General features: G+C 32.0%; 2 protein-coding genes across 6 annotated transcripts; both read left to right on the top strand.

The window, feature by feature from the left end:
* The first annotated feature begins 3,256 nt into the window (after nt 1-3,256).
* Nucleotides 3,257-8,041, top strand: LOC117925855 (nudC domain-containing protein 2). The gene is made up of 5 exons (XM_034844965.1): nt 3,257-3,385; nt 3,480-3,628; nt 3,794-3,842; nt 4,268-4,410; nt 7,786-8,041. Exons 1-5 carry the CDS (start codon nt 3,337-3,339, stop codon nt 7,870-7,872), a joined length of 477 nt encoding a protein of 158 aa, XP_034700856.1. The 5' UTR covers nt 3,257-3,336; the 3' UTR covers nt 7,873-8,041.
* Nucleotides 8,042-14,977: 6,936 nt separating this feature from the next.
* On the top strand, nt 14,978-23,535 carry LOC117925834 (serine/arginine-rich splicing factor SC35-like). 5 transcript variants are annotated; one of them, XR_004653053.1, is made up of 11 exons: nt 14,978-15,166; nt 15,283-15,361; nt 18,103-18,182; nt 18,484-18,550; nt 18,913-18,984; nt 21,557-21,757; nt 21,851-22,037; nt 22,138-22,181; nt 22,514-22,710; nt 22,796-23,004; nt 23,138-23,535. XR_004653053.1 is itself a non-coding variant. In XM_034844942.1 (8 exons), the coding sequence occupies exons 1-8, from the start codon at nt 15,091-15,093 to the stop codon at nt 22,141-22,143; spliced, it is 768 nt and encodes a 255-aa protein (XP_034700833.1). In that variant the 5' UTR covers nt 14,978-15,090; the 3' UTR covers nt 22,144-22,421. The 5 variants fall into 5 exon arrangements, 1 of the variants encoding a protein (XP_034700833.1); XR_004653052.1 differs by having other exon boundaries at nt 22,138-22,253; XR_004653050.1 differs by having other exon boundaries at nt 22,138-22,286.
* Nucleotides 23,536-23,777: the final 242 nt, after the last annotated feature.

Below are 23,777 nucleotides of genomic sequence, written 5' to 3'. Positions count from 1 at the left end.
ATGACATACTAAAGCTCCAAGGAGTATATATCAAATTCCACTAAAGAAATTATTGTGATCACAGATTTCATGATCACATGTCCTTTGGATCACCCAAGGGGACACATTCTCTCAATCCCATGAAACATCATGGTGTCTCTATTGAGAATACCTGTTACCACAAACCTCCATCAATAGGGATATATGACCACTTTAGGATCTAACACATAGGTTAAAGCTTCCAATTGATTTCAACATAGACTCAATATCCTCTCAAGGTTGAGAGTCCATGCAATATAGTAGCTTGATGAATCATGACATTTGATAGTCTTGCCTCATGATTCATCATAGGTCTTGTCCAGTGTGTATCACATACATTAGTGCACTCACCATGAGAAACTCATCTCAACAACCAAGATAAGTCATCCCTCCAATTGAGGGTAGTGCACTACAGTCTTTATTGGATTGTCCAAATCCATAAAGCAACTATGGAAAACTTATCTATTTATAAGGAACCCATGACTTTTATTTTTTGTGTAACTCCTAATGCACCCAAGTCATGTACAATGTAAGAGACGTGGACTGAATGCTCAAATCAATTTTAATACACCAAAAGGATAGTAAGGGAACAATTAAGTCTAACTTTATTACATCATGTCTTACTTTTAAGGGCTTAATCCCAACAAGGTTAACCCTCATAGACCCACAAAAGTATGGTACCTAAAGCAACTTAATTATTTTGTAGGTACAAAAGGTAAATAATTCTTAGATAGTGGGTATTCAAGGCATATATAAACAAAGATTCCTCAAAAAATGGTCATCCTTATTGAGAAGAAAGAAGGATGTGTGTGTAGACATCAATTTTTTTTTTTTTAGTGAATTAAATTATCATTAAATTGGTCTTCAAAATTGTGGCTTCTCAATTCAATAAAATTTAGGCTTGACAAGTGATGAGTCACACACATTTGACACGTGACATATATTTGAAAGATGACATGTGACGAAATTTAGAAGTCTATGATATTTGGGAAATTTCTAAAGGAAACAAATCTTTCGATTGAAGTAAAAAAAGAATTAAAAATAAATATTCTCTTCTTGGCAAATTTCCTTAATGAAAGAGATAAGTTTATAAAATCAAGGAACTAAATTATTTAAATTAAGCAACTAAATCTTGGGAATTCCATATTTAATTCCATAGTTTCACCTATAAATAATGGTGACTTCCTTCAATGAAAGGGATTTCAGATAGGCAAAAATGACCCTACACGAGAAAAGAAACTTCACAAAGAAGAAAATGCTTCATAAAATCTTTCTAGAAGTCTAAGAAATCACAAAAGAACTACACACATATTCTTCATTTTTCGATAATGTCATTCAAAAATAAGTCACTTTAAGTTCTCGATTGACTTTCAAAACAAAGAAATATCTTCAATGTCATTTGTTGGATTGTGATCAAAGTCATTCAAGAATAAGTCACTCTTAAGTCCTCAATTGACTTAAGGCTTCACAAAATCTCCTCACAAGTTTGAGAAATTGCAGAAGAACAACACACGTGTTTTTCTCCTCTCAACAAAGTCATTTGGGAATAAGCGAATCTAGACTCTCGATTGACTTTCAAAATCAAGATAACACTTTTGTTGTCTATTTTTGGATTATGATCAAAGTGAAAGAATTAGAGAACAAATATTCTTTTGTAAAGAATATTAACATTGAGATTGTACCCCATAATTAATTAATTTTAATAAAATAATTTGTTTCGCATATTTTTCTATTGTTTTGCTTATATTACAAGACTTTACAAATTTTTGTGTGTATAGTGTGATATTTGAAGATAATGTCAAGGGAAGAATCATTACACATTAAAATGTTGGTAATGATGCCTCATCCTTAATTGACAATGTTTTATTAATTGAATAATTGAAATATCATTTTTAAACATTAGACAACTTTGTGATAAATGTTTTGAAGTGAGTTTTAAACCATTTCTATTATTATAGATATTTAAAATAATCAAATCATTTTTATGCATGGGTCATAAAAGAGAAATTCTATACACCATTGACGTTGATAAATATGATGATTATGGAAAAAAAATATATATTTTTTAATTATAAAGTTTGTGATACATGCCAAATGGAAAAAAAAAAAAAAATCTTAAAAGCATAATATTTTGACTATTAGAACATCTTAAAAGAATGAGGTTGTTGAAAGGAGAAATAAGATTTTATAAAAATGGTTGAAACCATACTAAATGAAAATAACTTGTAAAAAATTTTCGGGCAAAAACAATTAATATCACATGCCATGTGTTGAATACAATTTTAATGCGACTAATTTTGAATATAACCCCCTATAAGCTTTAGAATAAATAAATAAATAAACATAAGTTATTTCAAAATCATTGGGTGTAAATCTTTTATTTTCGATTCCAAGGACAGTTTGGGTAAGTTTAATTCAAAATCGGATATTGATATTTTCTGTAACTGTTATTCTTCATGTCTTTTAGTGTTTTTAACAAAAGAACCTTTTATGGTGGAAGAGTCCATTGATGTTAGTTTTTATGAATTTGACTCATTTCTTTAAGACAATGCAAAAGTTAATCATCAACTACGTCTTGAAAAAAGTTTGAGCAAGTTAATCACCTTTTACACTACCAACATGTCAAAGAGAAAGCTCAAATCAAGAGCTTCCAAGAGAATGACAGGTTGTCACACATTATCCTTAAGATTAAATCATAGTCAATTTATTTGATGCCACCAAATCTAGATTGTCTTTTAGAAATATACATAGTAATCATATTTTCTTATTTTAAATAAAATCAGATAAAAAATGATAGAAAACTAGATAATTATCATACAAGAAGAATTAAATCAATTTTTTTAAAAAAAAAAAATCAAGAATTAGTCCTATCCAATTTATAAAAAAATAATAAATTTTAACATAAATACCTTTATTATTTCAAGTATTTAAAGGTGGGTTTTAAAAAATAAGATTATTTTTAAAAAAAAAATAATAATAATGAAGACATTTTTATCCAAAATGAGACAAAAAAAAAGGGTTGATCAAATTAAAAAAATGGGGTTTCCAAAAACCCTTTTAATCAAATAACCATTTTATTAACTTTTTTTTTTTTCATTATTGTTTCACTTGTTTTTGCTAGAGTTTGGAAATTTGTGCATACAATCATCATCAATTATAATTATTTTAAGCTAATCTTTAAAATCCCATTATTAATATTTTTTCCTAGTAGCTTACGGGAAGAAAAACTATTGGGAAAATGCTTGAAATGTAAGCTGGGAATTTCTGACTTCTTCTTCTTCTTCACGGCCCTTGAAAGCTACGAAGCATTCCAAGAATATGTCGGAGAAATTGGCACCAGAGAAGCGCCACAGCTTCTTCCACGGCAGTAAGCAACGTCGTTTCGGAATATTTAGGGTTTTGAATTGCTCCTAGCATTGATTGATTTTGTGTTATTTGATGGTTGGTGGTTGATGATTCAGGCCAGAAGGTGTTTGAATGGGACCAGACCCTAGAGGAGGTGAACGTCTACATCACTCTCCCTCCCAATGTCCCCACAAAGCTTTTCTACTGCAAAATCCAATCCAAACATGTGGAAGTTGGCATCAAAGGCAACCCTCCTTATCTTAATGTACTCCCTCTCTTTATATGATTTTCACCCTCTGTTTGCGGGTTTTGTTTGGATGATTTTGATATCTGATTCTTTCTGGGTTATATCATTTTCGCGCTCTGTTTGTGGGTTTTGTTTGGATGATTTTGATGTCCGACTCTTTATGGATTTGGTTTGTGGTTGCAGCATGATCTCAGTTGCCCTGTTAAGACTGATTCTTCCTTCTGGACTTTAGGTATGTTTTCATTTATTAATTTATTTATTTAGTTTTTGACTTGGTGGTGTGGGTGGTAAAAATTTGTAAAAAGTTCAAGGGTGTTTGTGATGTGTGTCTCTTCACAGAATCAATTTTTGAAACCTACTGGGGATTAATGGATAATGTGATCAAATTGTGTGGGCAGTTTATCAAGAAATCCAGTGGGTGTGAGTTATTGAGATTAGGGAAGTTGAAAAAGTTTTGAAATGTGGAGATTGATTATCTTAGGGTTATGGTATTTTTTGTTAGTTTAGGTGATTGCCTGCTATATTTTGATATTATTGGATGGATCAATGTGATCATTCATTTTGTAATAGTAATAGATTGAGCTTATTCACTATATAAATGGCAATTCTTAAGCAATATCTCTACTTGGATGTTGATTTATGGTTTTGATTTGGCAGAGGATGATACAATGCACATAACCCTGCAGAAGAGGGAAAAGGGTCATACATGGTCTTCACCTATAGTGGGTGAGGGTCAGCTTGACCCATATTCAACTGATCTCGAACAGAAGCGCCTTATGCTTCAAAGGTTTCAAGAGGAGGCGAGTAACTGCGCATTTTTCCAGTTATTTTGATTTGTTTCAACTTGTTTCTTTAATTGCATTTTTGTGCAGCATTTCAATTAATTTATACTTCTATCAAAATTTGCTCTCCTATGTATATACTTAATAACCAATTGCAATGAATAAGGTTATAGGAATCAATTTATGCTTAAATGTTGAACAGAATTGGATGGTTTATCTAGGTTGAATTTGGTTATTGGTGCAGAAAGTAACATTTCCTCATTCACTTTTCCCATTGGTTGTTTCATAAGCATAGTTAATTTAATGCACAATTCCTTGGAAATGCAAACCACCGGATAGATTACAATGAAAAAGAGTAATGTCTATGAGGTAGTCAATATGGAAGGTGAAAAGAGAGCGTAAGTGCCAATGACATAAAAATGGCCATTGGGCTCTTAAGCTTATCGTTCAAGTATCTATATTGTCATTTAATGACTTAGCTAAAGGCTTGGGCTTGATCTTGGTTTTCAGCTGAAGTTGGTGAACAAGCTCGAAGAAGCACTGTACATGCCTATTTCATGCTTGTGCTACTCACATGCAATTTGTTTCACTTCCCTCCCTAGCAAAACTGTTACTAGAGTATTCTTTGGTTGTCTTGTTTTCTGATATACAGTGCATCGTTTTGTTCAAACATATAGTTGGAAACTGAAACAATCATAGTCATTTTATTCACACATGTAGTCAGAAATCAAAACAATCATACTAGTTCTCATCATGAGAAAATGGTTTTGATACTTCTCAAACTACAATATGATAGTAATGGCTCAAGGTTTGGAGACTATTGGTATTTAACATAGAGTTAATTATTGCAGAAACAAGTATCATTGCCTTAGATGCATGCTATATGAAGTTGGATTCTAGCTTCATGTTGAGTGACCTGCATCACACCAAAACTAGTGTTAGGTTTAGCAACTCACAGGAAACAAGATATGATACTACTACTTATGAATGAGAGGGCTCCTAAAGTGAATTTATTTTGGGTGTTTTGTCTAGATAACAAGAAGGGATTTCCACCTAGCCTATGTTTTTAATTAATTGCTTTGTTGGAATGATTTCAGTGCTATAGCTGCATGTGGTTGACACCACAAATAACAATGTAAAACCAATTATGTGATGGAAATAACCCTTAATAATAAAAGTTGTCTAAGTTGCTCATCAAATATAATTTTTTTATAGGCAAATAGTGTGTGTGTGTGTGTGTGTGTGTGTATCTTAATGGCACTTGGGCAAATGGTGTAGCAAAGTGCACACAATGTATACAATTGGCACCTAAAAAGGCTCACTTGAGGAGAATAGAATAACAAAAACAAGCTTCAATCCTTACTTTGCGCTAAGCCAATGAACAAAGTATATCATAGACAAAATGGTTATCCATGTACACTTTGGCAGCCCATTCCAAAAATTTACTCATAAAAGATGATTTAATTTTTTGTTCTGGCTGTTCCGAATCTTTAAAAAACCTCTTGTTTCTTTTCTTCTGTAGTGTTCAAAACAAACACAAAAGGGCAGCTCTCCAATCTTTTTTCTGAAACTTTCCCATGACAGATCCATGTTAACTGAACAACTTTCCTCTTACCTTACAACACATCATCCAAACCACGCTAACAAAGAGAAAACAAGCTACTCACAAGATGCTTGCTTTAGGGCAATGAAAAAACAAATGATTAGTCGATCGTTCCTCAACTTTGCTCAAATGGTATCAATTCAGCATTGTCCATCCTCTCTTTTGAGTTGATAAATTGTTAAAATCTGACCCTATGTTGCTTCCCATGCAAAGAATCTCATTTTCATAGGTACCCATGAATTCCAAACTATGCTTGAGGGGAAAAAATTCACTTCTTTCTTGGACTAAGGAGTAGTCGAAGACCAACCTTCTTCTCCCATACCTTTGGAACCCATGAGTCTTTACTGTTGGCTATAGAGAATAAAGTTGGGAAGTACTCTTCCAAATATGATAGCTGAACAAAATGGGAGAAATTACAAAAAGTGAAACAACATTTGAAATAGACATTAGATAGACTCAAGGAGGTACGTAATCTCTAAAATAAGATACCAATTGCTTTACTCCTCTTTTAGCTAGCTCATCCACCACTTGGTTAGCTAAGAGAGGAGCCCATCAAATAAACAATCCCAACTCTATAAGTGAGTCAAGTATTGGGCTGTTCAGCCTTGGTTGATTGAAGTGTGATCATGTCCAAGCTCACTTTTAACCTTGACTGAATCTTGGTTATCCTGTCTTGGGTTCTAGTTGATAAGCTTTTTAGTGTCTTAAGCTTACTTTGGTAGTCAGTGCCTAGTAAAATATAGAATAAGGTGGTTTGGAATAATTCCTTGCAAAGCCAAACTGCTAAATAGAATAAAGTTGAAAAAGAGGTGTAATGTTTATTAGGAATTCAATGTATAGCTGAAATGAAAACATAAGTTCATGGTTTTTATACTTATTCCCATAGACTAATAGCCTTTTTAACTCAAAAACGCCTATTAGGCTTTTTGATCTTACCTGGTCAAGTACCTTGCATGGGCATTTAATAACTTAGCACAAGTTTTGAGCTTGATTTTGGGTTCTCATCTAATGTTGGTGACCAAGCTTGAAGCTCTAAATGGGTCAATTTTATACTCAGACTATTCACAGGCAACTTGCTTCATAGCCTTCATTTGCTTAAAGCAGACCTGGTACTCCAGTATTATTTAGTTGCCTTGTCCTCTAATATTTGGTGCATGATTGGTCTTTATATCCAACCATAGGGTGAGAAATTAAAATTATCATTACTAGTAGTCATCTAGAGAAAAGTGATACTTAAAAACAATCCCATCTAATAACCAGAGGTTCTGTCAACTAATAGCAATTACCATATTGGTAGTAATTACAGAAGAAACAAGTATTATTGCCTCCAGTATGGTGTCCTGTGTTCGTGTTATGATGTTGGATTACATTGAGATGCCTATATGGAGAATATCTGAAGAATTAATCGATTTTAGGTTTAGGCCTTATTTTAATGCTTTATATGGGAAACAAAAAGAAGATGGATTCATCAATAATAATTTAAGAGAACTTCTGCTCTCATTTTGTTTGGAGCTTTCTTCTAGAAAACAAGTAAGAACTATGATTCATGTCATGGATTTTGTTTGAATGATTTAAGTGCTGTCCCACTTGCAATTTTTGAATGTGATCCACACTGTAAATAACAAGGCAAAACCAAATATAGTAAAATGGTTTCTAATTATAAATAGTGTGAACCAAATTTAATTCAAGGGCATGACCTTATACTGTAATAATCTCTCATGCTATGGCTGTTATTGAACACATGACATTGTTTGTGACTGGCTGCTCCTGGTAAATGTTTTTGTTGGCAGAACCCCGGATTTGACTTCTCGCAGGCTCAGTTTTCAGGGAACTGCCCAGACCCAAGGACATTCATGGGAGGGATCAGATCTGATTGACATACTACCTATCCTACAACTAGCTGAACTTATTATTCCGTTGTGTGTCTTTGTAAAATATTAGCACCATGCAATATTAGTAGCAACATGTTTATTGTAATTGACAATGATCCTTGCACTGGATTCAGGTTTGATCTAATGCCAATGATGTTTGTGCTTTTATTCTTTAGTCGCTTTTTGTTTCTCTTTTGTTATCTAAATATATTTTTATGGACAAGAAATATATGTTCAAAAAGAATTGAATCACTTGCTCAAGTTTCCATTGTGTGCTGACAGATCCTTAAAAATGGTTGAAGGGACCTAGATTTTGGTAGGAAGTGAGTGCCTTACAAGAAGGGGCTTTCGCCCCACAATAGGTTTTTTTTTTATCCTAGGGACTGTTTATGAAGTGTAAGGCAAATTGGGAGGCCATAAAATAGAGAGTTGAAATGGGATATAGAAAAATTTTAATCAAGTCCGCACTTGTCAGTCACTTTTCTTTCTGAATTTCCCCAAACGCTCGACTTTTCTCCTCTTTCACTCTCACCCCCTTTACTGCCCCGCATACATCTGCATAGGTGCAGCACACACGCTTAATAGCAAGCTTTTCACAGGGTTGATACAAAAAGTACATCCATGGACGGATGTTCTGCTGAAGATCTTTTGTTATGATTAGTCTCTCTTCCCCCAAAACTATCCCTCCTTTATTAGAATTTCACCAGGACATTATACGAATGCTTACAATTATACAAGAAACGTTGCAAATGTGTGTGTGTTGTTTACATGTGAATGAATGTTAAATATAATTTTTTTGTTTTTGTTTTTTTTTTTTTTTTTTAACATTTTTGCACATGTAAATATGATGGAAGCAAAACCTGTAAATATAAACTATTCGTTATGACGAAAATGAGAATTACCCCAAATAAATAAACTAATAATAAAATATCCAACATCTAGTAGTTTATATAAAAATCAAGACGGAAGTGCAAGTATAACATTTGAAAACTATAAAACCGTAAATATAGAAGTAGAGTTGAATAGTGAGATGGAATATGTAAATGTTATACAAGACGATATTTTAATAAACATCGAAACAATAGAAAACCTATACAAAAATTTTGAACTAGTTAATATAATGTTAGAAGAATTCAATAACCCAATGTTACTAAAAGAACATGTAGATCAAGAAAACTTTGTTGATATAATGTGTAAAAACTATACAGATGAACAAATAATTGAACAACTTTATAAAACCAATTTGATAAAAAAACCTCGTAGATATAGAAACAATAAATCAATTTACCGTTCAATCAAAAGCTAAAGAAAACCTAGAAATAGTCTCAAATGAGTCATTAAATACAATAAATGTGGAAAAAGAATTTGTAAATGTAAAAACTGAAATAGTAAGGTATAGTAAGTCGTACAGTAAGCCAAAAGGACCTCAATGGAAAACTTAAATAGAACCTTCTAGTTCTTTACAACCAATATATGAATATAGAACAATATTAGATATAGACAGTACATAAGACCTTAAGAAAACCATAGAAAATTGGGAACAATCCTTAAATTCAGTCAGTGTAGTAGTATCCTTTGAAAATCAACAAAAAATTTATGAATTTTATAAAAGTACCCTTAGAGGAACCGTATTACAATTCTTTAGAAATATGGAACAAGAAAACATTAGTTATTTTCAAGAAATTAGAAACAATTTTAGCATATCTGTATTTGTAAATTTAATAAAACTATATTTTTTAGGAATAACTCAAGAAGATATAAAGGAACCCGCAATATACCTTCATAAGTTAGAACAATTGAAGTTATGTAACCTTTTGTATATAAAAGAATATGAACAAAAATTTAGGAAATATGCAATCCTTACTAGAGTAGATAGAACCCCTAAATATTTAAATAAATATATATTAAAAATACAAGGACATATAGGACTTAGACTATGAAATGAATCTTCAACCTCCAAATATAAAAACTCTCCTTATATGGGCGCTAGAATAGAATTTGTAAAAAATTGGTTAGAAAGAGAATGTGTAAGTATAGAAGAAAAAAACCCAAATAAAGAAACAAGATATAAATCAACAACTTTGTAGAAAATTACATATAGGAGAGAATTTAGACATAGGATGTAGAGAATATAAGTTTAGAAAACTTAAGAACTACAACAAATTTTTAAGAAGAAAGTCAAAAACCTTTTATAAAAAACGATCATATCAAACAGGACATAAAAAACCTGAAAAGTTTTGGATAAAAAGAAAAAGAACTACAGAAAGAAAAAGACGGTGTAAATGCTATTTGTGCAGTTAGGAAGGCCATATAAAACCTGAATGTCTTGAACTTAAAAAACCATTAAATGAACGAAGTAGAAAAACCCAAGTAAAAATAAACCTAATAAATGAGTATCAGGTAGATAGTGAAGAAGAAGAAGAACTCATTAGTGAATTAGATTTTGAAAGTGAAAATTCAAGTGTATATAGTATAGATGATAGTGAAACTGAAAGAGAAGAAATTTGTACAATTATTGAAAAAGAGGAAAATCAACTTAAGAAGAGGAAAATCAACTTAAGAGAACCTCTTCAAATTTAGAAAACCTTGTACAACCTTTAGAAAGTAAAATAAAACCTTATAATATGTGGAAATACTTACAAATAATAATTAAAGGAAAATTCTCGGAAGAAGAGGAAGACAGTTCAAACTCTAAAAAAAATAAAAGAACCAATAAGTCCTGAAAAAACAACTATACAAACAATAGAACAAGTAAATATGGCGAATAAAGTTAAATCTATTGTTTTTCCAACAACAATTAAATTAAAAACCATAGAATTAAAAGTAGATGCAATGTTAGATACTAGAGCTAGTAAAAACCTTTTATTTGAAACCTTAGTACATCAGGAAGACCAACAAACATTAGTTCAACTAGTAGAATTAGTCCAATATAATCAACAAAAACTAATATTAACCAAGTATATTACAAATGTACCAATCATAATTAACAACATAACCTTAGTGTTATCTCAAACCTATCTTGTACCTACTATAAGTTTATATCCTTTTATTTTGGGTTTAAATTTTGTACATTTTTTTATAAAGAGGGACAACAGTACAAAACAACCAAGTCGGTAACTACAACAATTGTTTATACAAACATGAAAAATGCATCAAATAAAAATCATAATGTAACCTCTCATCAAATTAACAAAGTAGAAGTACAAAAAGATAGCATAATTAATATTATTTAGAACAATTAAGAAATGCAGATAGGTTAAAAAAACCTTATATTAGAAAAAAAAAAAAAAATTATAGGAGAAGACCCACAAAAACATTGGAATAAAAATATAACAACTTGTAAAATACTAATTAAAAACCTAGACTTAACAATAAAAACAATAGATATAACATGTAACCATATAGATACAAAGGAATTCAAAATTCAAATAGAAGGACTGTTGTAAAATAACCTCATTAAACCAAGTTTTAGTCCTCATAGATCTTCAGCCTTTTTAGTAAGGAACCAGAATGAAGAAAAAAGACAAAATGCTAGGATGGTTATTACTTATAAAAGATTAAATGATAATACATATGATGATGTTAATTAATTCTATTCAATGATGTAAATACTTTTCTCAGCTAGATTGTAAAAGTGGATTTTGGCAAATTAGATTAGAAAAAGATAGCAAACCATGGACAACGTTTTCATGTCTCGATGGATTATATGAATGGAATGTAATGTCATTTGGACTAAAAAATGCTCCTTAGATATTCCAACGAATGATGGATAATATTTTTGGTAAATACTCTTTTGTTCTTGTATATATTGATGATATTCTTGTTTTTTTCGCATACTCTTCAAGAACATATAAAGCATCTAGAATTTATTTTTGAAAAACTAATTAGCCATGGATTAATAGTAAGTAAAAAGAAAATGAAATTATTTAAAATCCAAATATAATTTTTAGGATTATAATTGGAAGATGGATAAATAAAATTGCAAGATCATATAATACAAAAAATAAATAATTTTTCAGATAAACTCGAAGATTTAAAAACCCTTCAAAGTTTTTTAGGATTATTAAACTATGCTAGACTATATATTAAAAACCTTAGTAGATTAGTTGAACCCCTTTATAGTAAAACAAAAAACATAGGACAAAGATATTTTAATCAAGAAGATATTAAACTTGTACAAAAAAAATAAAAGAACTTGTAAAGCATCTCCCAACCTTACATTTACCCTTAGAAAGTGAATACAAAATAATTCAAACTGATGCTAGCCAAATAGGATGGGGAGATATACTTTTAGTAGTCACTAACATAGGAGAAAAAAAACTTTGTAGATATTGTAGCGAAACTTTTAATGATTATCAAAAGAACCTTAGTTTTACAAACCTAGAAATTGAAGCAATAATATTAGTCTTAGAAAAAATTCAATTATTTTTAAACCAAGAACAATTTACTTTAAGAATCAACTGTGAGAATATTAACAAATTCTTTGAAAACAAAAATTCTTCAAAATTGTCCACCAAAAGATGGATAAAGTTTCAAAACTCCTTAATTGATTTCAAACCTAAATTTGAACATATTAAAGGAAAAAATAATTTGATAATGCTAATAATTGATTTTATTTTACTAGAACATGACTAAAAGAAAACCCACTAAAGCTAGAACCTTTCAATTTGGAACCATATGTCTGAACGAAGTGTTGAATCCAAATTTGAGGTTTAACTCTTTATATTCTCAAAACCTTTTTGAAAAACATAAGGTTATTGTAGATAATTTTTGGTTTCTAAAGCCACAAAGTTTTCCAAACCAAAATTTAGAATATGCTTATGAAAAAATCGTGTCAGCTTTAGCTAAACATTTACAAAACCTTCAAAACCAGTTGATTGCTTTAGAAACCCAAAAAATTCAAAACCTCAAAATCCAAGAAAATCAAGAAAGACTGACAAGGGATTTGAAAACCAATACAATGTCAAGCAATCAAACCAATTGTTCAAATAGTTAACCTGAAATGCTTAGTTTAATTAAGAAATTAACTCTTCTATATGAAAAATATGAAAAACTTGTTAAAAACCTAATTGGAGCTAATAACTACACTTTAGTTGATACATTCTTTCTGCAAACCTATTATAACAAAGTGTTTAAAAATCAAGAAATTTTATATAAACATTTTAGAACAAAAATGTCGGGATAGAAACAGGGTATATGACATATCATGACCCTGAATTTTTCTTTGTTATACATTTAGCTTAAGTAAATATGTCAGTGGTAAATAAAGAAAATTTTGATTTAGTACCCCAATTTATGGATCAAGGAATTTTAAAAAATATTTGTATGAATTATGTATCTCAAATCCCTGAAACCTTTTCAGAAAAATTAAAAGATATTTTAGCCTATCTTTTCAAAACCGAAAATAGATAGACATTTCTTTTGAAACCATTCCACCTTTTTCTAGAATGGCCTTTGAGTTAATTTAGACTTATTCATCCCTCTTGCAACTTTGCTAGTTTCACTTAAGGCATGTTTGGTACGCATGAATGAGGAATGAGAATGAATATTTTGTTTCCATTCCTATTTCCTTTTGAATAGAAATGAATTTGATAATTCCAATTCTTACATTTGAATGTGTATAAGAATGTAAAGTTGGAATGATAATTTTAGTTCTATTTCAATATTAAGTAAAAATGAGAATGAGAATGAAAAAATAAATAAATTGTCAATACTATTTGTACATCTGGTTTAATTTTTTTTTTTTTTAAATCTCACTTGTATATAGTTTGAAATAATTTTTTATTTTCATTTAAAAAATCCATGAGAGTTTTTTTTTTAGCTAAATAATAAAAACTTATTTGAGCATGTGACTTAAAAACAAAATTGTTTTTAAAATTTTTTATCACTATTTGATTGTTGTTCTTTAAAAACAAAATAAAATAGAGAATTGTACTTCTGATATTTTTTTTTCACTAGAAAAAATGAATTTCAAATCAAGTGAGATTTTTTTATTGAATTTATTGATAAGTTTAATAATTTTAAAAAATTATTTAAAACTTAAAAAATGTATATAATGACTATAAAAAATAATAGACATAATTAATATTTTAAATTCTTTAATAAATCTTGTAATTTTTAAGAATAATTTAAAATTAAAAACTGATTAATTAATTATAGATTAAATAAAATAATTTAGAATGTCATCTTCTTAATTGAGTAATAAATATATGCATAAAAAATTTGGCTCATTTATATCTTAAAAAATTAATTTCTTTTATATATTCATTTAAAATAGAATAGTATTAGCAATTATTATTTTGAATAATTATTACTTATTTTTAATAAAATGAATCAATTAACGTTAATATCTATATTTTTATTATATTTATAAAAAATATAATTTATGATTTTATTATATTATTAATATTTTATATATTTTAAACTATTTATTTTTAATTTATTTGTAATTAAAAAATTATTTTTATTTTTAATAAGATATGAATTAAATTTAATTTACATTATATAAATTAAGTCTATGATTTGTGTTTGTTATAAAATCATAATAAAAATTTATTTTTAAAAATAACTTATCTAAAAAAATTTAGTTTTTTATTTTTAAAAATAACTTGAAGTAGGGAATCAAAATACTTCTCAAAATGGAATCAATTTAAGCTGATTTTTATTTTTATTCTTATTTTACTGCTCAAAATTTATAGTTCAATCCCATAAAAACTCTAAATGATTGGTTTTATTATTAAGCTAAAAAAAGAATTCAAATCACATTTATAATTTTTCCTTTATAGATAGTACTAACATAATTTTATCGGGTTTTTTCCATTTTTAAAATTTATTTAAAATGTTTTTATTATAATATAATAAGGTTAATTTCATTTAGTTCATGTAACGTTAATTTCAAATCTATGGAAAGTAGATGTATAAATTAACGATAGTTATAATAATATTTTTATATTATGGTATATAATATTTAGTAATTTTGGATTTTGAAAATAGGAGGGTGTGTGTGGATGATGTCACGTGCCAATAACATGGAAAAGAAAATAAAAAACAAAAAACAAAAAATATAAGTAAAGGCCTTCGCTACGAAGCAACAACATTCTAAACCGTCGAAGCACCACCACCTCTGTATAAAAGGAAAATCCAGATTGTTCAGGAAAGTTCTATCCACAAACAAAAACCCTAATCTCAACCGCAGTCTAGTATCAGAAACCAGTCACCAGAGCCATGTCTCACTTTGGAAGATCAGGTCCGCCGGATATCAAAGACACCTTTTCTTTACTCGTTCTCAACATCACCTTCCGTGAGCATCTCTGCTTCTCTCTCCCTCTTTCTTTTCTTTTCTTTCGGCATTTTCTTTTGTAATTTCATTTTTTTGTTTTTGTTTTTTTTTTTTGTTTTTTTTGGTGTTTTGGATAGGCACCACCGCGGATGATCTGTTTCCGTTTTTTGACAAATACGGAAAGGTCGTCGATATCTTCATTCCCAGAGATCGAAGGTTCCTTTTACCGCTTTGTCTTTTCTTTCTTTTTTTGTTTTTCTTGTGGTTCTGTTTTGATTGATGAGACAGTGTACGGGGAAGGTTAAGATCTTGCTTGGTAATTCTTTTTGATACGGTTGATCAAACTGGAGTTTGTTTTTTAAATTATTTTTTGTTTTTGTGTTCTTCAATTATACCATGTTATATCGGGTGTGTGTTTAAATGTGAATGGCTTTTCCACCAAATGGAATCCTGATTATATGGGCAGTTGAGTAAAATGTTAGTGTGAAAAATGGCTAATTAGCTAAAGTAAACCACCCAGGTTGTGGTGGGGTGGTGGTGGTGTGAATCGGGTGTTTAAAACTTTTAGAAAATAATTTACTAAATGCAAAGAAGAACTAATTAAAAAGCAAGATAATAGTAAAGTAAAAGACGGGGAGAAGAAATTTGCAAACTTCATTTATAGTGGTTCGACAATTCACATACTTCCATTACCCTCAAGCTCCTAACTGAGTGAGGGTACTACTATCAAGTCTTCTGAGACAAGCCTTAAAGCTTTATGATTGGATTCACTCGCTCCAATGGGTACCACAAATACTTCAAGTATGCCACTTGCTTGAAGTCTTTTCACTTAAAATGAATAAATAAGAAGACTTAATGCTTCCAATTTTAGAACTAGTATAGCTCACAACACAAGGAAAAAGATATGATAGATTTTGAGGTGCACTCAAGAATATGCAAGTTGGAATTCAATGCATTTTGAAAGAAAAGCTTTGAATGTGAGAAAAGAGAGGTTTTTCAATGGAATGTTGTTGTTTCCTTATCAATAAATGTAGTCGAGTCCTTCAATTTATAGAAAAGAGGCTCGTACACCTAAAGAGATAGAACACTCTCGATTGGTCGAGTTCGGTTTGACCAGATGACTAGTTGTTGACCACTAGAGTTTCTGAGGCTTGATCGACCCTCGACCGACCCTCGACAGACCCTCGATTGACCCTCGAACGACCTTCTACCGACCCTCGATCGACCCTCGACCGACCGTCGAACGACCCTCGACCGACCATCGACCGACCCTCGATCGACCCTCGACCTACCCTCGACCGACCCTCGATCGACCCTCGACCGACCCTCGACCGACCCTCGATCGATCCTCGATCGACCCTTATCGACCATTGACTAACCCTTGATCTGCCCCTCGACTAACCCTTGATAAGCCCTCGACTGGCCCTTGATAGGCCTTCGACTGGCCCTTGCTCAGCCTTTGATCAACCCTTGATCGGCCCTTGACTAACCCTTGATAGGCCCTCGACTAACCCTTGATAGGCCCTCGACTGGCCCTTGGTCGGCCTTTGATCAACCCTTGATTGGTTAAGGCAAAACCTCAACCAGCCATACATTTGCTATTGGAAGAGAGAGAAGAAAAATGTGCACCCTCAACTAGTCCTTGACAAGTCGAGCTCAATTGTCGAGTTAGTTCCCTAACTAGTTCAATCGGTTTTGCTCACCCTCAATCGGTTGCACCTAAAGGTATACAAAACCTTCCGATTTGAGGTCTAAACTTTCTAGTAACGTGTGTAACTCTTCTTAAAACCTTTTTAAGTAAGATTTAAAAGAATTTAACTTAAGATTTTGTATTAAAATAAGGATCATCCAAATTTATGATAAAAACATCTCTTTAAAGCTTAAGTGAGGATGAAAACTATCTTTTAAGTGTATGAGAAAAGTTTACCTAAGTGCACCAATAAATACCATCTTGCAATTTTTCCTAGAGCACTTTAAGTCTTAAAGAGATCCAAATCTTCATTCCATTGACTATCTTCCATAGTTGCTTGAGCTTTATAATTTTTCATTTACACATGAAAATTTTGCTTGATTTAAACTGTTAGATACTTTAACCTTGTTTTGTAATCATTAAAACTTGATTAGGAGAATCCTTGGGCTTTTAGTTATTTATTTTAAATTAAATAATAACCTATATTATCTAAGGTTTGCTTAGAACTTTCATATCTTGTTCTTTATTCTACTTAGTTGCCTCTGTTTAGTTAATGAGAAAGTGAAGGGGAAAATCAAGGGCATGTTCGTTCCCATCTTTTTAAAATAGGTTTGAAACCTAGGTTTTTGAAAATAAGGAAACAGAATGGTGCTTTGAGGACACAATTTGAGTGTCGGAAAGAGATATATCTTCAAAGAAATGATTGAAGAAATAGCAAGGTTTGAAATTCCATGGTTTTCTGTTATTGTCTTTTCCTTTTTCTTTCTTCCTTTATGTTTTTTATTTTTTATTTTTTATTTTTTATTTTTTATTTTTTATTTTTTGTTTTTTGTTTTTTTGTTTTAAACAAGTCAAATTCCAAAAAAAGAGCAAAAAACTTATGATTATGCAACCCAATGGAAATTAGATACTCTGTTAGTTGTTTGTTATTTGTTTATTTATTTATTTAATTCATCAAACCAAGCAGCCATCAAAAAACTTGGAAGACTATTAAAGAACAGGTCACACTGCAACTAAATAGAATTTCAATACGATTGAGCAGATTAGATTACAGTCATTTGAGCAGTGGGTTATGATATTCTGGTTAACTCAATTTCATGGAATGTAAGAGAAAAATAGTTGATTTTCTCTCTTCTATAAAATTTCTTAGCAGCAAAGTGAGGTATTGGTTACATCCTAGAATTTTGTAATGCTGTGGGTTGTTATTATTAATTTTTGGTGGGTGGCGTTTATCATCATCATCATCATCATTGTTTTTTGATCTCAGGACTGGTGAATCGCGTGGTTTTGCATTTGTTCGTTATAAGTATGCAGATGAGGCACAAAAGGCAGTGGATAGGCTAGACGGTATGTATCCCCCTATCTCTATTTGGTGTTTTTATACATCATGTATACTTTTTTATGCTTCCTTAGGTGATAGTAACGAAATTGAATTTATTTATTTTTATTTTTTTATTTTTATATCCTGTAAAAAAAAAAAATCTCTATTTGGTTTACTGAAAGTCTTGCCAAGAAAAAAAAAATCAGTTTTCTGAAAATGGATTTTCTATTAAATAAGCAGAGTGTGAAGAAAAAATATTTATTACATTGTGTTTCCAACAAGGATGGTCTTAGTAGTTAATTATTGCTTTGACAATGTTTCTCACAGGAAGGATTGTTGATGGTCGAGAAATTACAGTTCAGTTTGCTAAATATGGGCCAAATGCTGAGCGAATGTAAGTTCAAATATGCATATAATATTTTGCTCAACCATGGTCAAGAAATTACAGTTCAGATTGCTAAAAATATGTTAAACCATGGTTTGAGCTTATACCTGCACATGCTTATTTTGAATATTTTAGAATGTTAAAGTGCATTTCTTTTCTTGAAATAAGCCACTTTATTTGTTCGATGATTTTTGAACGTTCTTAATTGTTGAAGTACTGACATGGTTAATGGTTGTGCTAACCTTTTCCTCAATTTAATTTTTAGTGTCAAATAATGTGAATGGGTGCACCTTGATTCCAGGCACAAATTAACAATGGCATATTTAATATGATCTTTTTTTTTTAACTAAGTTATATTTGTCCTATTTCAGCCACAAAGGAAGAATTGTTGAAACATTTCCAAAGTCTAGAGGCAGGTCAAGAAGTAATAGTCCACGGCGAAGGTATGGACTGTTTTTAATTTTTTTTATTTTTATTATTATTATTATTATTATTATTATTATTATTTATGTATTTGGCTATTAAATTTCCCCTTAATATATTTTTATATACTTGGGTGGGAATTTGGTTAGATATTGTCTTATGGTTGTAGCAAAGGTAGAATTTTGTTTTATTATCCTTGTTCTGATTGGTAATACAGGGTAAGTAGTGAATCAACTTGAAGAAATAGGACTCATTGTCTAATTATTGAAGGCCATACTTGGATGTCTCTTAAAAATTGCATGTCTCCATCATTTATACTTAGCATTAGAAACCACAAGTTCGTTCACTGTAGAGGCTAGTTAAAAAATATGAGGGTCACTGTAATCATGGTTATGGATTATGATCCCAGAGGGAATCAATGTGTAATGGGTATTACTTAATGTGATGTGGGCAGTAAATCTTGAAATTTTTTGGTTTCATTATAATCATGTTTTGACCATGTAATTCCCTGTTGTTTCAATGTATATATCTCATTTACTAGGAGTATTTTTTTAGTTTGTTATATTAATGTGATTACTCAAATGAGTAATCAAATCATTCCATGCTCGGAAAATAAAGAAAATTGGGACAAAATAGAGAACTAATTTGTAACCCAAGGAACCTTCAATTCTTTATGGAAGCTCAAACTTTTCTTTTGACCTGAGAATTGCTATATTTAGGTTGGAAGTAGACCCAAATTGGCTTGGAAAGATGGAAGATTGGAGGAAGATGAGAAAAAAGGGCCTAGAAACCCTTTTTGGGGGGTTCTTGGCTTGATTAGAACCATAACCATTTTAATGTTTACATCACCAAAGAAATAAATGTTTTAGTACATTTTCCACAAGCCCAACTAGAATCAGCAGGCTGCCTCAGAACAAGGGAAAACATTGGGAGGGACTGCAACTGATCCACATCTGCCCCACAAAACTATGGCAGAGTATTGTCCATAAATGCACGTCTTAAATTGGAAGCTTGAATGGAACACTTTCCACTGCCTAAGAAAGGAACTACAATGGTAAACTTGCTATACACCTTAGGAAATGTTAGAGGTTGGTGGTGTCCCATCAACAATTACTGGTGATAGCATACAAGACTAAAGCCAAGGGATGGCTGGGTGATTATTAGGCAAGGGGTGATTAGGACCTTGTTAGGTCAATGGCACTGGAGGTTTGATGTGGAAACAGGGAGGGTTGATGCAGGGCTTATGTTTATGTAATTTAGGGAGAATTTGTATGGGTTGTATTCTAGAAAAGTTGGAGATCCATATAGGATATGGATGTTTTAAGAGATAAGAAAAGTAGGGTCTAAATTCCCATACAACACTCACTTTGAAGTAGGAAATGGACAGCAAAATTTTCATTGGCATGATTAGTGCTGTAGCGATTGAATGATTCGTACGAGGTTCCCAATTTTTTTAGAATGGTTGCTAAATGATGTCTGAGTGTGGTAGATTATCAGGTATGAGGAGCCAGTGGGTAGTTGAATCCAAGTTTCACCATTGTGGGTAGTCAAATCTGAGCTCTACCAACATGGGTGGTTGAACCTGAGCTTAATCAAGGTTGGTAGTTGAATCTGAGCTTCACCAGGGATATTCAAGACTGGGATTGTGGTGTTGGTATATATACACATACATGTCCACCTTGGGCAAGGGTTTAGATATTTTGATTGCTAGTTAAGACTCTCATGATGCTTCAGTTTTGTACAGTGGCTAGTGTGTTGTGGGGGATTGTTCTTAGTCTGTTTGGAGCCCAGTGGGTCTTTCCAGATACTGTAAAGGAGGCGGTTATCAGCTGGAAGGGTTCTTTTGTGGGTAAAAAGAGGGAGAAAATTTGGAGATCCATACTGTTATTTATTTATTGGACGGTTTGGAAAGAGAGGAATAGATTAGCATTCCAGGGGGGGGGAGTTAGCTATACAGAAAGTTAAGAATTCTTTTGTTTGTAATATGTGGGGGTGGGCAAAATTGTATAATGGTGCGGAGCCTCGTTCCCTTATAGGTTTCTTGGAGTGGATAGCCTCTAGTTAAGGGTCGGTGGGTTTTTTGTTTCTTTTGGTTTTTTTTTTGTTGTGAGGTCTTCGTCGCCTCGTATACTTCCTGTATGCTATGCGGCGCTTTGCCTTTTGCTAATATACGTGTTTACTTATCGAAAAAAAAAAATGATGCTTCAGTTGCCATATATTATTTTGAGAGAGACTGATTTGTGCTTGTAAGTATGCTTATTCAATTTTCTTTAGTCTTTTTGTTTTTTTATTTTGGTAATACCAGCCCTTCATAATATTTCAACCATGATGTGTAAGTTCTTAGAGTATTTGTTGAACTTGCTGGAGGTGGTTATGTATTATCGTTATTACAGTTATACTTGCTAATGATGATAATAATGTTGGTGATTCATTTTAATAGAAGTGTGTTTCTGTACATGTACTGTGACACCACCCAAGATCTGTATGGATGGAATTGTAAAGCTTTGACATGACATTTAATTGAAATTTTTGGCTGCAACAGGGTTTACTTCGATAATCTCTATTAAATCATGATTTTTATGAAAATTTCAGGTATCGAGATGATAACAGAGACAGGGATTACAGGAGGAGAAGTCGCAGCAGGAGCTATGATAGGTATGAAAGTGACAGGTACCGTGGGAGGGAGAGAGACTATCGACGTCGAAGCAGGAGCCACAGTGCAAGTCCTGATTACCACAGAGGCCGGTATGATGATGGACGACGGAATCTGAGTAGGAGTCGGTCAATTGATAGGTTTTAAACTGCCCAATCTTATATCTAGTAGTTGTCATCATTTTCCAGTGTCTTAATTATTTGATAATTGATGATGTTGAGGTATGTGAACAGTGTTTCCCCCACTCGGTATACACCTAGTCCTAAGAGAAATTTTCCTCCTCGTGTGACCCCATCTCCTCCTAGGGGTGGTAGTCAGGACAGACGCAGTGGGGAAGAACGATCCCCTAGTCGAAGTATTTCACCAAGAGGTCGGCCTGCTGGTTCACGTAGCCCATTCCTGCACAAGTCAGATGCTGATGTGAGTTCGTGTTCACTAGTTGTTTCAATATATGTACATTTAACATTGCATTTCAGGATCTGTTTATTTAACTGGATGCTTTTGATTTTGTAATTTGTAGGACTGATTGTGGTGAAGGGTGCATGGTACTCAGATGGTGCATCGGTAATAGTTCTATGTCTGATATGTCTAGCTCGAAGGGGTTTGGAGCCTCAAAGACCTTCTCATTAGAATGATGTTAGTTTTGGCAGGAATGAATTTCCAATGTTGGTTAGTTTTGATTTGGACTCACTGCATAGTTAAATTACTTGGGCATGTGGGTGTTTTGGGGACTTTATAGTTAAGGGATTGGTTACTTTTTTTCTAGTTCTTTCCAATTTTATCGTTATGTTTTAGTTTAACGTATCAAGCATGCTTGTTTTTTTTTCTTCTTTATAGTTCAGTTTGTAGGAGTTCTGAGTTCTGACTTGTCATGAAATATATATTGGATTTTATAGTTCTGTTCGTGAAAAGGCTGATGGGCATGTTGATGATGATGATGATGATGGTGATGGTGATGGTGATGGTGATGGTGATGATGCTGTTTGTAATTCATAGATGGGTGATCATCATTTTGTGCTCTGGTTGCGAACAGCAGTTTGCTGGTTGAATAAACAGTATCTTAACTAAGTTTCTCTAAATGATCGTGTCATTGGTAAGGTTTATATGGCTCAATTCTTTCTTTTGAAAAGCCTTATATCCTGGGGTTTCTGATGTTTGACCTTATTATAATCCCAAAGGCCATTGGTGCTTTTGGAAATATTGGTCTTGAAAGGGGTAGTTGCTGTGATGGTGTTAAAAGGTCGGTATTCTGAAGGCGTGTTTTTACCTGTTGCTGTTGATGCCAATGAGGTGGGGTTCTGTTTTGTTCAATGACCACCCTGATGCTGATTTTAACCATGAAACCTAGTTTGCTGGTCTATACTCTGCAACCACGATGTTGAAGAGGGTAAAATTTCTCTGATTATTTTTCTTTGGGGTATGTCATGTTGGACTTTGCCTCATCTAACACCTACATTGGTAGGGTCTTTTTTTTTTAATAAATTTTGACTGATATTTACAGTACTGTGAGATTTTTATAGCACAAAGGATTGCAGCTGTAGCTGTGAAGTGATAGCTGATATGCCCATTCTGTCATGTTGTAGAGTTGGGTGGGGTTCGGGTTAGTGAATATCCATCTGCTGTAGTAGGCTTTTGCTACCCTTGTTGCTGGGATCTCGGGTATTGATGGTGGCTGCCTGCCAAATTCTGGTGGTGAAATACCACCTTATGCCCTTGAATCTGATTCTTGGTTGCATGTTATTTTTCCAGCTCAAATGAAGTATGCATATTCTCATCTTCCCGTTCCATCTTCAATTTCTTTCTGGAGTTTGTTCTTCCTGTGTTGGATTGTAACAGGCTAGAGTGCTTTGAGCTTGTGTGGAACTCTTTGTTAGCCGAACGGACAAAATAGACATAATGCCTGTGCTTTTTATACTTACTAGGATTTAGAATGGGAAAGAAATATGTAGAGTTGAAAGAGAGAATTTGTTTATACTTGAAATGTATTTTTTTTAAAAGGAAAAAAATGCTAGATAAAATATTTAGGAGTATGTTTTGAATCTTATTAGGAACTCTATCAAGGGAAGGTCAAATGACAGACCAGTGCAGGGAGGGGTTTTAGGAGGAAAATAAAAAAAAGTACCAGAATTTAAGAGCCTGTTTCGTTTTCTGATTTAAAAA

This window comes from Vitis riparia, chromosome 12 (genome assembly GCF_004353265.1).
Source record: "Vitis riparia cultivar Riparia Gloire de Montpellier isolate 1030 chromosome 12, EGFV_Vit.rip_1.0, whole genome shotgun sequence".
NCBI classification, from domain to species: Eukaryota; Viridiplantae; Streptophyta; class Magnoliopsida; order Vitales; family Vitaceae; genus Vitis; species Vitis riparia.
This window is presented reverse-complemented; position numbering and strand designations above follow the sequence as displayed.